This window comes from Nuphar pumila, chromosome 8 (assembly GCF_984573655.1).
Source record: "Nuphar pumila chromosome 8, dmNupPumi1.hap1.1, whole genome shotgun sequence".
Taxonomy (NCBI): domain Eukaryota; kingdom Viridiplantae; phylum Streptophyta; class Magnoliopsida; order Nymphaeales; family Nymphaeaceae; genus Nuphar; species Nuphar pumila.
The window spans coordinates 124,923,116-124,939,727 of NC_143256.1; the positions used below are offsets into that span (position 1 = coordinate 124,923,116).

Sequence of the window (16,612 nt, forward strand, 5' to 3'; positions counted from 1 at the left end):
ATGATTTTACTATAATCTCTTCTTCCATAATGCCCACCATTTTCTCTTCCTCCTTAATTTTTGTTGAAATGAGGGGGTTTATAAGTTTTAACATTATTACTCGGTCTTGAGACGGCATAAGCACCCTCATCCTCATCCTTAGAGGGAACGGCCAACACACTTAGTTTAACGCCCCAAAAATCCAGGACTTATAACTTTTAGAATAGTTTAGAAAGCTTTGAAATCATACAATTATCAGAGTCTAAATAGTACTTCAGCGGAAAATGATATTTTTAAAACAACAAGTCGATGGACCTTGAGCGCATTACAGCGTAAACTTTCCTTTACCGAATTCCGCACAACTATTGAAATCAAAGGGTTTTAAAATGCAATTTCAATGATTTAGAATTTGTTTGTTGAAACCAAGAACAAGTTTACTAAAACAGTTTTAGTAACTCAAGGTTTAATAAAAAAGAGAAATTTTGAAATACACTTTATACCAAATTTACCATGTCCTCAGGAGCGAAACGTCAGGGAAAGAGCTCTATCTTGAACTCATCGCGCCATCGTGTCATCACAGAGTGTATCACCTATACATCACCTGCCCATAAAATGGGTCAGTTTCACTAAAAACTGGTAGGTGCACATACTGGACAATATTGAACATAATTAAGCAAAATAATTTAATATGTCAAGTAGACAGGCAATTATATAGCAATTTAATTCCACCAGATTCACAAAGCAACTATCATGAGCACAATGCTAAAATTATTACAAGCATTTTACTGGCACAAGTAGGCTAACTATTACAAGCAAAGAACTGCATAAGAAATTTAACTAGCAAAGTACAATGCTTCATCAACCACACACACAATTTCATAAGTATTGAACATGTTGTACACAATAACTTTCATACGCGCATAACTCAACAAATTGTGTGATCGGATTTAAATTATGTTTCGATATTAACTGGCCAAGTGGGTACGCACAAGGCACGACTCTAGAAACAGCCTAGACTGGTCCGGGGGTTTATTATGCTATGTATTTTATGATAACCTGGATAGCTGACTGAGTCCGCACCTAAGGGGACGGTCGGTGACCAAGAGAGAAATCCCCAAAGGAGCATAAACAATGGATGCATCCCGAACATGGAGAGCTACCACCTAGGATAATTATGGTAGTCCCTTTCCCCTAACTCCGATGACTGGGGAAGCCGAGTCTTTTGCTCGTAACTGCCATTACTGGCTTGTCCATCGAAGTTTTTGTACCTTCCCGTCCTCTCTCCTGACAGGAGTCAGCGGTTCGAATGAGTACATCAGGGGTAGTTAACTGAAGACCCATTCTACATACTCTGGTCTTTCGACCAAACTCGAGTATCTTGCCGGTGAAGGCGAAATCATCACCCATTTAGGTGATCTTAGCATTTTGTTATTTGCACTCGTCAAGGTTGTCACAACCTACTCATCCAATCATCGCAACGTAAGAAGACGTACTTGTCAAAAAGTACGGTCGTACTTGTCAAAAGTACAACTACGATGAAAGGGAAATGGTTCCACAAAAGAAACCCCAACAGATATTATCTACAAAAGAATCAATACAACATAGTTTGGTAAGATAAGACTTGAATTCACTTCAACAATATTTTGCATATTTCATGATGCAAGGTCGTCTCGAATATCTCGTCTGATCAATAAAGTACTTAACATGTTGTGCATGTCTAAAAGTACGCTATACTGAACAAGGGAGGTGTATGGGATTCTCAAAAGGAACACCCAACACACAACTTCATAAAGATCCAAAGAATATAGGAGTGCTCATTTGGCACGATTCATCCTTAAAAGCCATAATGCCACATTAAGTCATTCACGCAAGGCACAACACCATCAATCTTACATCTAAAATTTATCTTAGTATCGACATGCGACACTAGATTGATAAATGAAGAATGGGTCCTTCAACAGAACCCCACTCATTCATAGGCTCATGCCCCTGATCGGGGTTATTCGAATTGGGTCGCAACTCGAATCAAGGTTATAAAACATTTCTCCCAAGTGTGTACTTGGAAAGGCCCAAATGTGACTTCGCAATCTGATAGGACTTAAAACTTAACTTTGCAAAAGTTGTGCATTTTGAAGAGCACCGGGTTCGCAGAAGGAGACTCGTTTTTAAAGAACTGAAATGCACAAGCACAACTTCTAGTGTTTTGAAAACAAGTGAAATCAGGATCGGCACAATACTACATTTATGTAGGTACATATTTACCATAAGTGTCAACATATGCAGGTTATAACATGACGACAAACAACTCTCGACTTGTGATGCCGCACATCGAGCGAAAAGCACATAAGTAACACACGAGGTACCAAAACCATACCTTGATCACTTAGATAGGCAAACACATAAGGTCATAAGTAATACACGAGACACGAAGTCGTACCTCACTCAAAGGAAATGTGCAAGCAAAAATGGATGCAAGCAAACAAGGGCATAAGTATTTCAAGAAATACGAAACCACACCTCAACTCATAAGCAACTATGCAAAATAATGATCGAAGAATGAAATTGTACATCGACCCATAGGAACGTACAGGCAAGTATATATACAATCAATTAAGGGCATAAGTATTGCAAAAAGTACGAAACCACCTTCAACCACATAAGCAAATACGCAAATTAATACTCAAAGAGTAAAATCATACATCGACTCATAAATATGCAGACAAGAAAATATGTAATGCAGAAGCAATATAAATCTAAGCATATCTAGCATGGGCATCTTAATTATTTCAACTTAAATAGGTTCATTTATTGCCCTTTGTGCGACTTTATCCTACCTCGGAATGTTGTGTAGCTGCGTACGCCTATGCGTGAGGATAATACGAGGGTCCGACCGCGAAGCACGAACGGGACCTATTGCGTAAATCTGCAAGAGTGTGAGAGTTATAATGACGTAGTTGACAAAAAGAACAGAAGGGCAGTGGTAAGACCTGCCCTGTCGGCGGAATCAAATGAGTGGTAGGGGTATCGGCCCCTGACTGACCAAACAACGAATGACAGGGGCCTCGGCCCCTGTCTGACAGGACAGCGGATGGCAGGGGCCTCAGCCCCCGCCTGACAAAACAGTGAATGGCAAGGGCCGAGGCCCCTGCCGGCCAAAACAACGAACGACAAGGATCTCGGCCCCTGCCTGCCAAAACAACAAACGACAGGGGTCTCGGCCCCTGCCTGCCAAAACATCAAGCGGCAGGGGTCTCGGCCCCTGCCTGCCAAAACAACAAACGGCAGGGGTCTCGGACCCTGCCTGCCAAAACATCAAACGGCAGGGGTCTCGGCCCCTGCCAGCCAAAACATCAAACGGCAGGGGTCTCGGCCCCTGCCTAACGAAATAAATAAATGGCAGGGGCCTTGGCCCCTGCCTGACAAAACAGCCAATGGCGGGGGCCTCGGCCCCTGCCTCACGAAAACAACAAATGGCAGGGACTTGGGTCCCTGCCTGACAATACTGGACAACAGGGGCCTCGGCCCCTGCCTGACGAAACGAAATAATGGCAGGGGGGTTCCGGCCCCTGCCTGACGGAACAGAGGCAAAATAAGGGGGAAGGTGCGACAGGGGGGGTGTCGATCCCCTGCCACCCTCCAAGAGAAAAAAAAAAAGAAGAGGAGGGTGCCGCAGGGGTGACTGGCCCCCTGCCGGCTCTCCGGCAACTTCAAGAGAGAGGGGGAGACGACAGGGGCCCCGTAGGCCACCTGTCGGGCCTCCGATAGATGCAGAGGGAGCGGGAAGAGGATCAGAAGGCGGGGGAGGAGAAGGCTCCCTTATCCTGTTGTCGAGGGGGGGTGGAGCGGCACGAGTGAGGTGCGGCGCACAGGGGAGAGGATTTGTTTTCCTCCCTCTGTGTCGGGTTTTAAAACCCTACCGATAACGGGCCCGGGTCGGGTCCTGACCCGACCCAGCTCGGGTCCGATAATTATTTATTTATTTATTTTTAACGTGGGTTTTACACTTAGATTGGTTTTATTCATCCCCAATCTAGTTTCTTCTCCACTTAGTTTGGTAAGCACATCTTCCAACGGAGGAGAAGAGAAAGAAGACAAGAGGGAGGATCTAGTTTGTTCAAACTCGTGTCTAAGCCCATTTAAAAAGTTGAAGAAACGATCATCTTCTAATTGTTTGGCCCTCAATTCAATAGCCTCTCCACTCCATTTAGGTTCTTGGAGAGCAAGTTCATCCCAAATAGTGGATAGCTCGGCAAAATATTCTCTAACGGACATTTCTCCTTGTTGAAGAGTTAAAGCTTTGTTTTGGAGATAGTATTTATGGGTCAAGTCTCTTGAAGTATGCATTCTTTCAAGATACTCTCATACTTGAAAGGCTTTTTTGAACTTCAAAATATTGGCATTTATTTTCGTTTCAACGGAAAAAAAGAACCATGAAAGAATTTTGTAATTCTTCGTACCCCATTCTTCATGCTTTTTGTTGTATTCTTCAAAGGCTTTTTCTCTCTCTTCACCATCAAGAACTTGGTTTCACCCCTCTCAATAATGGTGATCTTAGGTTCGGGTTCGGGAACGGTTCCTTTGACGTATCCCCAAAGACCTTTCCCCTTAATGTGAGCCTCGAGGGCTGCGGTTGTCACGATTTCCTTAATGAAATCATGACCTAGAACCTGTATTTAAAGTTTTAACATACAATATGGGTCCGGGTCTGTTATGATATCCAGACCCGGTACATGGTACATTCGGTAACACGTGATATTATACAAAATACAACTTTTTCACCTCCCCTCAAGTTGATCATGGTTTTGAACCATGAACAACTTGCCTTTAAACATCCAAAAATGATCTTTTGTTAAGCCCTTTGTAAATATGTTTGTTACTTGTCTTTCAGTATTAACAAATTCATACTCGATCTCTTTTTCTTCAACTTTTTGTCTTACAAAATATTGGTCGATCTCAATATGCTTGGCGCGATTGTGATGTATTGGATTGAATGACATGTTGAGAGCACTTTGATTGTCACACAACAAGCTAGACCAAGAGATCGTTTCTCCCACTTCAATCAGTAATTGCCTGACCCATGTGACTTCGGCAGTAGCGGCAGCCATAGATCTATACTCGGCCTCAGTGCTTGATCTAGCGACGACCTTTTGTTTTCTACTAGTCCAAGAGACTAAGTTTTTTCCAATGAAGATACAATATCCTGATGTAGACCTTCGTTCATCTGGATCCCCTGCCCAGTCTGCATCACAATATACAGTAAGCTCACGCATATCCTTGCCAGACGATTTTGGAGAATATATCAACCCATCCCCAATTGTTCCTTTCAGATATCTGAGTATCCTCTTAACCGCCTTCATATGTCCAGTACGTGGTGCATGTATAAACTAAGACACTTGATTAACTGAATAAACAATATCAGGTCGAGTGAATGTGAGATATTGTAACATCCTTATTAGACTACGATACCTGGTGGGATCCTCACACAGGTCTCCATCATGAGTACTTAATTTTTGGTGGAGCACACTTGGAGTTCCTAGAGGTTTGCAGTCTTTCATACCACTGCCTTGCTGAGAACGTCTATCGTATACTTGTGTTGAGTGAGAGTCAAGTCATCAGCCCGGCTATCGACTTCTACCCCAAGAAAATAACGCAAGGCACCAAGATCTTTCATTTTGAATCTTGACCTAATAGGTTTTTCACTTCTTTGATATGATCTCCAGAGTTTCCTGTGATGACAATATCATCCACATAGATTAGTAATAGGGTGATCACATTCTGCCTTTTAAAAATAAATAATGAGTGATCTAGTAGAGAGCATAAAAAGTCATGCTTTTTAATCTCATGACAGCCAGGAACGAGATGTTTGTTTTAGGCCATAGATAGCTCTCTTTAGCCTGCATACATGTGTTTGACAATCTTGCTCATGATATCCAGGTGGTTGTTCCATGTAAACTTTCTCCTTCAAATCCCCATGCAAGAATGCATTTTTTACATCAAGTTGACTTAGCTTTCATCCATGTTCAACAGTCAAAGAAAGAATAATTCAAATCGTTCTTATTCTCACCACTGGGCTAAAGGTCTCATCATAGTCTTGTCCTGCTTCTTGAGTGAACCCTTTTGCCACTAGTCTTGCCTTGTATCGTTCAATGGTCGCATCTGGTTTATACTTTATTTTGTAGAGCCATTTGCATCCGACAACATTTTTGTCAGGTGGTCTAGGAACAATTTCCCAGGTTCCACATTCATGCAAGGCTTGCATTTCATCATTCATGGCTTCTACCCATTTGGTAGAAGTGGTTGTCTGATAGTACACAATAGGTTAATCTTCCTTATTGAGGGCAGTTAAAAAGAGCTGAAAATCCAAGGAGAAGTTATTATAGCTAATCCACCGATCAATAGGATGTCGCATGCGATTGGATCTTCTGACCTCAAGAATATGAGAGGAAGTAGGTGCAGCTGCTGGGGCGTGATTTAAAAGACCTGACGCGGTCGTTCTTTGTCTAGTATAGGAAATGCCCGGTACCGATGATGGTACTTCTTCCCCATTCTGTGATCTCGGTGCACCAATAGTTTCAAACCTTTCTTCTTCCGGTTGCACGCAGTCTGAAGAACAGACTTCATTGGGACTAGCAAAAAGTTCTGAGTTCAGCCAAGGATAATAAACTTCAGTTGTGGTAGAAGGAATATCTGTTGTGCCAGCTTTATGATCAAAATTTTGTTCATCGAAGACAACATGTCTTGAGATTTTGATACGCCTGTTAACGGGATCATAACACCTATATCTTTTATAGTCGTCTCCATATCCCACAAACCTACACTTCTGAGCCTTGTCCTGAAACTTGTTTCTTAGGGACCAATCAATGTGCACATAACAAACACATCTGAAGGCATGTAAATCATGATAACTAGGATGAACTCCAAAAAGACAGTAATAAGGAGAGTTATTTTTCAAAACAATCATAGGTAATCTATTTATCACATGTACGGCAGAATGAAAAGCTTTTGTCCATTGATTGATTGGCAGATTACTGTCATGGAGCATACTCATTGCACTTTCGACGATATGCCTGTGTTTTCCCTCAGCAATCCCATTTTGTTAAGGTGTGTGTGGACAGGATACCCTTCTTCCTATCCCATTATTTTGAAGAAAAGAAATAAAGTCACTAGATGAGAACTCCCGTCCTCCATCACATTGAAAAAATTGCCGGGACTCAAAGAATTGATTTCTTACTAAGGAAAGAAAGTTTTGAAACAAAAGAAAAACTTCCGACTTATTTTTTATGAAATATATCCAGGTGTATCGAGAGTAGCTATCAACAAAAATTAAGTAGTATCTGCTTCCAAATCTAGAGGCAACTGGGGCAGGTCCCCATATATCAGAACATATTATCTCAAAAGGCTTTGAAGCTCTCTTGTTAACAGAGTGAAAAGGCAATACATGACTTTTGCATAAAAGACAACTGGAACACTTTTGACTTTTCTCATCCACATTGAGACTTTCTTTTGGAATGAGATTATTAAAAACAAGTTTCTCAATAAAATGACTCCCACAATGTCCTAACCGACTGTGTCATAGGAAAGGCTTATTACATTCAGAAATACTAAAAACATTTGCTGAAGAGAAAGAACACAACTCTAATGAAGACTTCAAATCCAGATGAGTAGAGCGGACGGGATGGCATAGAGCTTCTTGAAAGACATACATATTGCCTTGTATTTTTCCTTCAGCGAATGTTTCTCTCGTGCGAAGGTCCTTGACCTGCATAGAGAAGAGAGTGAATTCGACTGAAAAATGATTATCATCAACAAGTTTAGAAACAAAGACAATATTTTTCTTGATATTGGGAGTATGAAGAACATCAGAAAGTTCAAAAGTAGAATGTGACATGGGAATGACAGATTTTCCAACGTGAGAAACAAGATGGTAGGATCCATCTCCAGTGACAATCTTATTTTTACCAAAATAAAGAATAGGTTTAAAAAGTTTACTTGCATCACGAGTCACGTGAATTGCTGCCCTTGAGTCAACGAACCAAGTTCCTTGATCATTCTGTTTTAAATTCAATTCTGACAAAGCGGATATCAACAAATCTCTAATCTCTCCATTGTCTCTGATATTGCTGGACTTTTTTTTTGTTGTTTGTGGAGTCTTTTCTTTATTTTCAGGATTGTGTCAACAATTCGCCTTGATATGCCCCCTTTTGTTACAAAGAAAGCAAGTGGGGATAGATCTCTGTCCCTGAGCATGGGTCGACATATTTGGAGTGGGAAGCAATCCACGTCCTCCGTGTCCATTTCGCCCTTGTCCTCCTCACCCCGTCCTCGACCATAAGTCACCCCTGTGGCAAAAACTTCTTGAGAATTTGCATGAGCGTAGGTTTCTTCAGAAAATCCTTTCAGAGTCATTTCATACTGAATTAATTTAGCCCGCAACTCATCAAAAGTAGGAAGAGCAGGCAAGCACAATAGTAAAGTGACGATCATATTATAATTGGATCCCAATCCACTCAGAGTTTGTTGCACCATATCACTGTCACTCACTGCACACCCTATAACTGCAAGTTGGTCTGTGATAGTCTTCATCTTGTTTAGATATTCCATGATGGTCATAGAGTCTTTTCTCAGCAGCTGAAATTTCCTCTTGAGAAAAACCATTCTCGCATGTGAAACTTGTGAATACGTCTGAACCAATCTCTCCCAAAGTTGCAGGGTTGTACAATTGTCAGGAATTGCAACAAGAACCTCTTGAGACAAGGTAGAGGTAATGTATGCAACTACTGATTGGTCTTTCCTTTCCCAGTTAAGATATTCTGCATTTTTGACATACACAATTGAAGTTGCCCCTTTATCATCTTTCTCTTCTCTCGTAACAAATTCTAGCGGGACTGGAGTGGTTCCATCCAGATGACCTAAGAGACCATGGCTCCTTATAAAAGGAATAATTTGTCTCTTCCAAATCAAGAAGTTTGAGGTGGTTAACTTTTCAGAAATAAGCTGGTTGAGGAAACTCAAAGGAAGACTCGATTGAGAAGAATGAGAATCCATGAAGAAAAAAAAATTAACAAGGGTATTCACGAAGTGCAAAAAATTTAACAAGGGTATTCAGGAAGTGCCCAGTCTACTGCCAAAGAAGTTTGCTGGTCGGCCCCCTTTTTTTTTGAAGCTGAGCAACCTTCAAGAAACTGGCGATCAGAGACTGTCAGATTCAAAGAAGAACCAGACCTAAAATTTCCCCTTCCTTTTTTTTATTTATAAGGTTTGTTATTGACGCAATAAGAATTTCTCACATGTTGAACAGAATTTGAAACTAATTGTGTTTTCAGACAAAACGCAGATGGGTATGATGTGGACAGACAACTGCTATGTGAATATCTGTTGTGACAGCAAGAAGAAATATATTATAAAGTGGAGACGCTTGATAGAAATAAACTCAGATTGAAATCTGCTGTCAAATATCAAGTCTGGACAGAAAAAAAAAAAACTTAATATTTCAGATCTGATGCAACTTCAGATCTGAATGTTCCGGTTCAAGTGAAAAGGAGAATGCGCAGAGATGAAGTGCTTCAGATCTGGTGCAAAAACACGACCAGATCTGAATATCCCAGACGAAGAAGAAGATGGGTCGACTTTAGGGATTGACGTGAAAAAAGGAATTCACGTGAAACGTGATTTTTCAATACAAGAGTAAGAAATAGGATAGTTTAAGAGATTCATGTGAGACGTGATGATTTTAGGGATTCACGTAAGACGTGAATTCTCCAGAAAAAAAAACGAAAGGTGAGATGAAGGAAACGAAAGGAGAGAAAACGAAACCTCAAACCTCTGGTCGCACCTTTTGGAAGCCCCTTCAAACCCTAGGTGGATCTCGGCTCTGATACCATGTGAGATTCTTTACTAGAAGTCTAGAACCTGTTTTGTGATAAAGAGAAAAGAAGAGAAGAATAGGGGATGCGGCTGTCATGATTTCCTTGATGAAATCGTGACCTAGAACCTGTATTTAAAGTTTTAACCTACAATATGGGTCCGGGTCTGTTACGATATCCAGCCCCGGTACATGGTACATTCGGTAACACGTGATATTATACAAAATACTACTTTTTCACCCGGCCCAAAACATGGTAGTTGGAGCCATTTAATTTAAAACCAAGTGAAAAATGAGACTATTTTTCACCCATTAGAGAGGGAAGAGTGGAGAAAAAAAATATGTACCACTAAGGATCTTTCAAATCTTACTTGATGTAAAAAACTTCCAAAATATTGAAGGAAGAGAAGCCCCCACGTCTTTCACCAAGACACCAAAGGCACGCTTTTCGAGGCACTTGCAAATACGAGGAATAACACGATCTTCAAGCTTTAACCTTGCTCAGATACCATGTGAAAATATCTCAAAATAGATAATGTGCATAGAAAGCACAACCACCACAAAGGGAAATGTGCACAAAGGCACAAGAACACTTAGAACAAGATGTACTCAAGGTACAAAAAGGGAACACAAATGCAAAAATATAAAGAATTTTATTGAACAATGGAGAACAATGGCCCAAGCATTGAATTACATTTAAGAAGGGGGTTCACCCTTATTTATAAGAAGAGAGAACCTTGGAGGGGCTCCCACTAGACGTTGGAGCCCCTCCAACGGTTAGAAATCTAACCGTTGGAGGGGTCCAACGTCTAGTTTGGACCCCCTCCAAGTTGACTTAGTCAACAAAGAAAAGAAAGAAAGAAAGAAAAAGGAAAAAGAAAAAAGAAAGTTACAAACATATACACTAATGTGGATATGCGTAAAAAGAATAAAAGACAGAAATACCCTTGGGGATTTACATGATGGAAAAATAATATATATATATATATATATATATATATGTGTGTGTGTGTGTGTGTGTGTGTGTGTACAATAAAACGAGATACAATTTAACAATATTATCCCATATATATATGTATATATATACATATATATTCTATGACATAAAAAATCTACATATGAGAAAATCCTTCTCATTTGCAAAGAAAACCAAAACAGAAGTGATCCTAGACCCCAAATTTCAAGATCTAGTAAAATCTAGGAGATTGTCAAGTCTTGAAAGATCCAGAAAAAGATTGAATCACTAAAAAAAAGTTGCTTTACAAATAGAGGGCCGTTGAGAGTTGGTCAAATGCTCTAGCTTTCTATTTTGGTTGTGGAGATCCCTCATCAACTAGTTGTTGCCCTTATTTATCTACTCTCTTTGTGTTCTTTATTGTTTCTAATAACTTTATGTTTCTCCCCAAAAATAATAACATTCAGAGAAAGAAATATAGCTTGTGATAACTTTCCACCCCACACTATGCAGTATATGCAAGCTACATAATGTAGATCACAATGGGCTAACAGACAGATACAATCACATTATCAGAAGAAGTACAAAATGATCAATTGTTAAGTGGACCTCACCAACAGTATTTCTGAGAAATTGAAGAACATAGTTAGTGTATACCTTAAAATCTTGAATTTTCCTAGCAGCTAACAAGCATTCGAATCTTGATATAATCCAGAAGGACAAAACATGATGCATATGGAACAGCTTTAGGTTTAGCCCAGTCTATTGCAAAATCATCAGTCTTGGCAATTCCTCAGCAGGGGTTTTTCTCAAAAGACTAGAAAAGCTGATTTTTCACAGAAAAAACTAAGCATTTAAAAAATTGTGGAAAATGCAAAGAATAACAAAAACAATGAGAAATAATGGATCCTACTAGTCTTTTCTCGTGAAATAAAAAGAAACAGTTAGAAAAGTATTCAAAATGTGAGATAAATAAAGAATAATATGGAGATATTTTAAAAATATCACCATATTTATACATTTTTATCAGTTGTTACAGAAAAATGATAACATCAAGTGATATTTTTACAATATCAGAAATGTTGCTAACTATGGTCTGTCAGCAAATGCAATTAGCATGCCTCAAACTGTACCAAAAAAGAAATCCACAAATATGAATTAGCATGAGACGAGAAGCCTTATACATGTTGATCAATTGAGGTACATTTGTCTGCCGCTTCACTAGTCTACAGAAGATATCAACAGCCATATTAAGGGCATCTTCTTTTTCCTTCACATGAAAGGATACACATCATTAGCCTCCAAAATAACACGCTCTGATGGAAAAGGATATATATATATATATATATATATATCAATTCTACACAGGAAGAAACCTTTTCTGAGATGGATGAGCGAAATAGCTCCCAATTTCTTTTGAAGACCAACTCCAGTTCATACGTTTCCCTGCACCATAAGGCCAAACAAAAGATTCAGTAATCTGTAAAAAGCTTGAATGTGTATAACATGGAAGAAAGCACACACGCATGCATGTACACGCAGGCACATATTATCCTGAAGTGAACTAGCCTATCATCTTGTTAAGCAGGGGAGCAACAGTTGGAACAGACACATTTGTTTATGAATGCCAATGTGGAAGGTAATACATCTGCAATGACCATTCAATACATATACATGTATATACATACATACATATTTTATATATATATATATATATATATATATAATATATATGATGATAAAAAACCCACCCATGAATCCATGATCAAGCCACATTGGGGCCCACCCTGGGTGGTAAACCCCATACTGAAATCATCCCCCAATTTTTGCATATCCCTCAAACACATATCATGTCTGCACCTCCATCCATGTCTATCCCCCTTAGTTCATTTTCCTTATATATTACCATCCCAGCAATCCTGAAGAATATTAAGCTACAAAGGGTTACCGTGACCTTATAAAATCATAAGTCTAAACTTTCAAAAAGGTCAATGGGAAACTTCAGTTGTCATAGAACGCATTCATGGGATGAATAAATGCATTAGTACAGAAAAATACTTTAGTAATTCCAAGACTTCCATTAGAAAATGAGTCTACACACAACACGGAATCTCTATACTAGGGAGTACAGTCTGTCAAAGTCTCACTATTAAATTTCTCATAACATGTCAAATGCATGAGGCTATACATGGCCTTCCAGAAGGAACGCATCAAAAAGAGAAAACAAAGGGAGCAAGATTCACACAGAGTTCCTCTTGAGTAACACCGTTAACAATAGTGTTTTACAGCTACATAACATTATGGTCATTGTCAATCAGATAGTGGAAACTATCATGTATGAGTAAAAACCCAGTTTGGTATTAGGACAGTTTCATTACATAAAGGTCTATTCCTGTAGAAAACAGGCAGTCAATCTCCAAGCGCTAAGAAGAGCCAACTGAGAGATTCTCAAGATGGGGGCCTACAAAAGGATCCTACTCGAGTGTCGATAGCAACATGTTCAGCCAATTCTCTCGAAACAGAGTTCAAGACCATCTCTAACAAAGGCGATAGGAGTTTTACAAAGGAACACATAGTTTACACTCATGTTTAACTGCTTCAGAAACAAAGAACCGATAGTACCACTACGCTTTTACCTCAGATATATACATGTACCATTTGAAAGATATTGAAGTCCAACCCATGCTAATGAGTCCCATCTACTAAGCAAAGAAAATCATCAATGCCCATCTGTTTCAAGGTTGTAGCATCCACTCCAAGACCATGAGTGAAATCAATAGTCTAGTTACAAAACACGTTTAAATTCCAATCACCCTTGTCTAAATTACTGAAAATTATTAGCTGCAAGCATCTAATCAACTCAATTCTAACGAAAATTGCTCGAGAAACTATCCAACCAAAATCACAATTTTCGAAAACTTTCATCAAAAGGCATGATCAACCACAGACTGATCTACCAGTTAAGCCTAATCCAGAAAAAAAAATCCTCCCATCTATCAACTTCCGAAATTTCTCGCAAAAAACTAATTAAATAACAAATAAGCAAATCGGTAAATGTAAAATTTCGGATCATCTCTCAAAGGAAACTACAAACAGCTCTCCTTTTGATTAATCAATCGATCATTTTATCTTTCTAAGTCATAGAAATCACGAAAAAAACACAAACGTAAGCGTCATCATTCTTCACCGCATTCATCCACAAGAAAAAACTAACGAGAACAAGAGAAACAGATCGAAAACCTCAACGAAAACTAAATCGAGAGCCCGCCATAGGAGCAAGAAAGTACCTCGAGGCAGACCCGGAGAATCCATCTGGCCGCGAGCAGTCAGCCTCTCCGACGGCAGCGGAAGTGAGCAAGGACGCGGAGGATTGCGAGAGGCCTACCTTCTCCTTGATGTCCTTGAGCAATGACGCCCATTTCAGCTTTCTGCCCGATGAGGGAAACATCGAATTGTCATCTGTGGCCCTAGAGCCACAGTCGATCCGAGTCTAAGCCCTAGGATTCCCGAAATCCACCACCAGAGAGAGCGCGAAACCCCTCATTTCGATCCTCCCGCGAGAATACGCGAGGGAACGAAGAAGACGGAGAAGAATTCCCGTCGGAGAGATCGATCCGACGATCAGATCTCAATGGGCGTCGCACGGATGGAAAACTGACCGGAGTGAGTATTCCGGTGACCGGAGTGAGTATTCCGGCGACCGGAGAAGAAGAGAGAGGGGGACAGAGAATACGTGAAGAGCTTTCCGCCCCCGCGTTTTTTTGTAAGAAAGGAAATAACGCTCTCTATCTCTCTCTATACTTTGGTAATTTACAAAATGCGCCTAATTTTAATATTATTATACTTAGCTTGGTTTTTTTTTATTTATGTTCCAAAAACATGCTTGGCCGGTTGTACTCAACGCATCAGGATATACCCGGACCCACACAAATAACAAATCTCCGGGTTCGGGTTTTGTCGGGTCACGAAAATGAAATCTCAGAACAGGACTCGTATAATTTCAGAAATTTATTTTTATTAAAAATGCATATATAAAATACTCGGATCAGTTAGGATACCCAGCAAAAATCATGACCCAAATCTTGCCTCCATATTGCTCGATCGGATTCAGGTTGGCCTGAATATTATTTGGGTCAGTGTTTTTTATGCCCATACCCGAGATTTGGGTTTAGGTTGGATTGGGAACCTGATACAAACCCGACCCATTGACAGCCCTAAAACCAGGGTTGCAACGGCTGGTTCAAGACAATCATGATCCATATCGAATTTGATAGGATCTAGATTTGGTAAAAAGAGGTCCAATTATCAAATGGAATCAGGCATGGTTGATGAAGTTTCATAACAGATCCAATTCAACCCGAGTTCTCATTAAGATCAGTAGTTTTGCAATGTAAAAAATATGCAAACTGTTATTTTACTGGATATGGACACTGTCTGGTTTACGTCATTCTTATAGGATCTGGATATGGTTTTCTTAGGTCCACTTTGACCTGGGTGGGGACCCAACTGCAACATGTCAAAGTCGGATCTGGATCTGAACCCACCTAGGTCCGGTGAAACTCTAGCTCATTAACACCCCCTAGGTGTAATTGGGTCAGTTAACGATGGCTTTCATTTTGAAAGAGGTCTAAATATTGGATCCAAAACCAACCCGAATTTTATTCGAATTCAGGTTCGGGTCTGGGTATAACTGAACTAGTACATTTGTATGAGTCAATTGGTTTGATTGAGGTATAATAGGCTATAGATTTTAACAGACCGGTTTTTAAATCCATTTTAAAAGTTGAACCCTTCCATTAACTGAAATGGCTCAGGTTTAAGTTTGGTTCTGGGTATGAACTCGGTCAGGAATTTATGGGTTCAGGTTTGGCTTTGGGTATGCCCTGGCTCAGGTTTTTATAGGTTCAGGTACGAAAAGGGTTGGGTATAAAATGGATCGGGTTTATAATCTTTAGGTGTAGTTAGATTTTGATTCATAAAAGTAACTATAATATTAATGATGTTTACATATAAAATTAGGTGTCAAATCGGGTCTAAGTGAATATGGTTAAAATTGGATCAGGTGTAATCATTTTTTAAGCACGAATTGGTTCAGTTCCTTTGGGTGTCAGGTATGAAACATGTTTGAGTACAAACTGGCTCTGGGTACACATTTCAAATCACCAGATAGGTCAGGTCCAAAATTGTTTGGGTCAAAAACAGGTCCAGTAGAAGATGAGTTTGGTTTAAAGGCAGTTCGGATGCAGATCTTATATAACTGAATGGATCAGCAATAAGATCATGTCAGGTGTAATGGGGTTTGGGTCTCTATTAAATTTTCTTATCTAAGAGTTGAACCATTTTAAAATGGATCTAGATTTTAAACCTGCCTGAAAACCACAGGTCTGTCAAGATCCAGTCCGGTCAGGTTGGGTCTAATTTCTATGGGACGTCAACTCTGGTCAGGTATCCGAACGCGCTTAAACCCTACATATCGGATGCAGTATGAATCATAGAAACAGATTCAAAACAAAATTCCAATTTGAACTAGATTTATATAATGGGATGAAACTGGATCCTAAATCAGCATGATCAAACATGACCCGACAAAAGAAAAACAGATTCGGAATTTCGGATTGTGAAACGCTTATACCAGATCCACTTTTTTACATGTAAATGAATTGGAAATTTGAATCTTTGTCAGATTCGGTCACAAAAAATCAAAATCATATTTGCATCTGGTTATAATCGGATATGGTTTTGGCTTAACAAATTCAATTACTCTGAATCCAATTGAGTCAGACAATGACATCCCTAGTTGCAAACCAGTCAGCTTT

General features: G+C 39.7%; 1 protein-coding gene across 2 annotated transcripts in view; it reads right to left on the bottom strand.

Moving 5' to 3' along the window:
• The window catches only part of LOC149830604 (protein SPIRRIG-like), a 71,174-nt gene extending 56,645 nt beyond the window's left edge, over window positions 1–14,529 (bottom strand). For both annotated transcript variants that reach the window (XR_016433903.1, XM_090016633.1), the window contains exons 1-3: window positions 14,084–14,529; window positions 12,173–12,242; window positions 11,981–12,066 (exon numbers count right to left, since the gene is read on the bottom strand). Coding sequence is in view for 1 of the 2 variants with exons in the window: in XM_090016633.1 (XP_089872759.1) it covers window positions 11,981–12,066; window positions 12,173–12,242; window positions 14,084–14,244 (317 nt within the window). In the remaining variant the exon portion in view is untranslated. The remainder of the gene's footprint in view (window positions 1–11,980; window positions 12,067–12,172; window positions 12,243–14,083) is intronic.
• Between the last annotated feature and the right edge of the window lie 2,083 nt (window positions 14,530–16,612).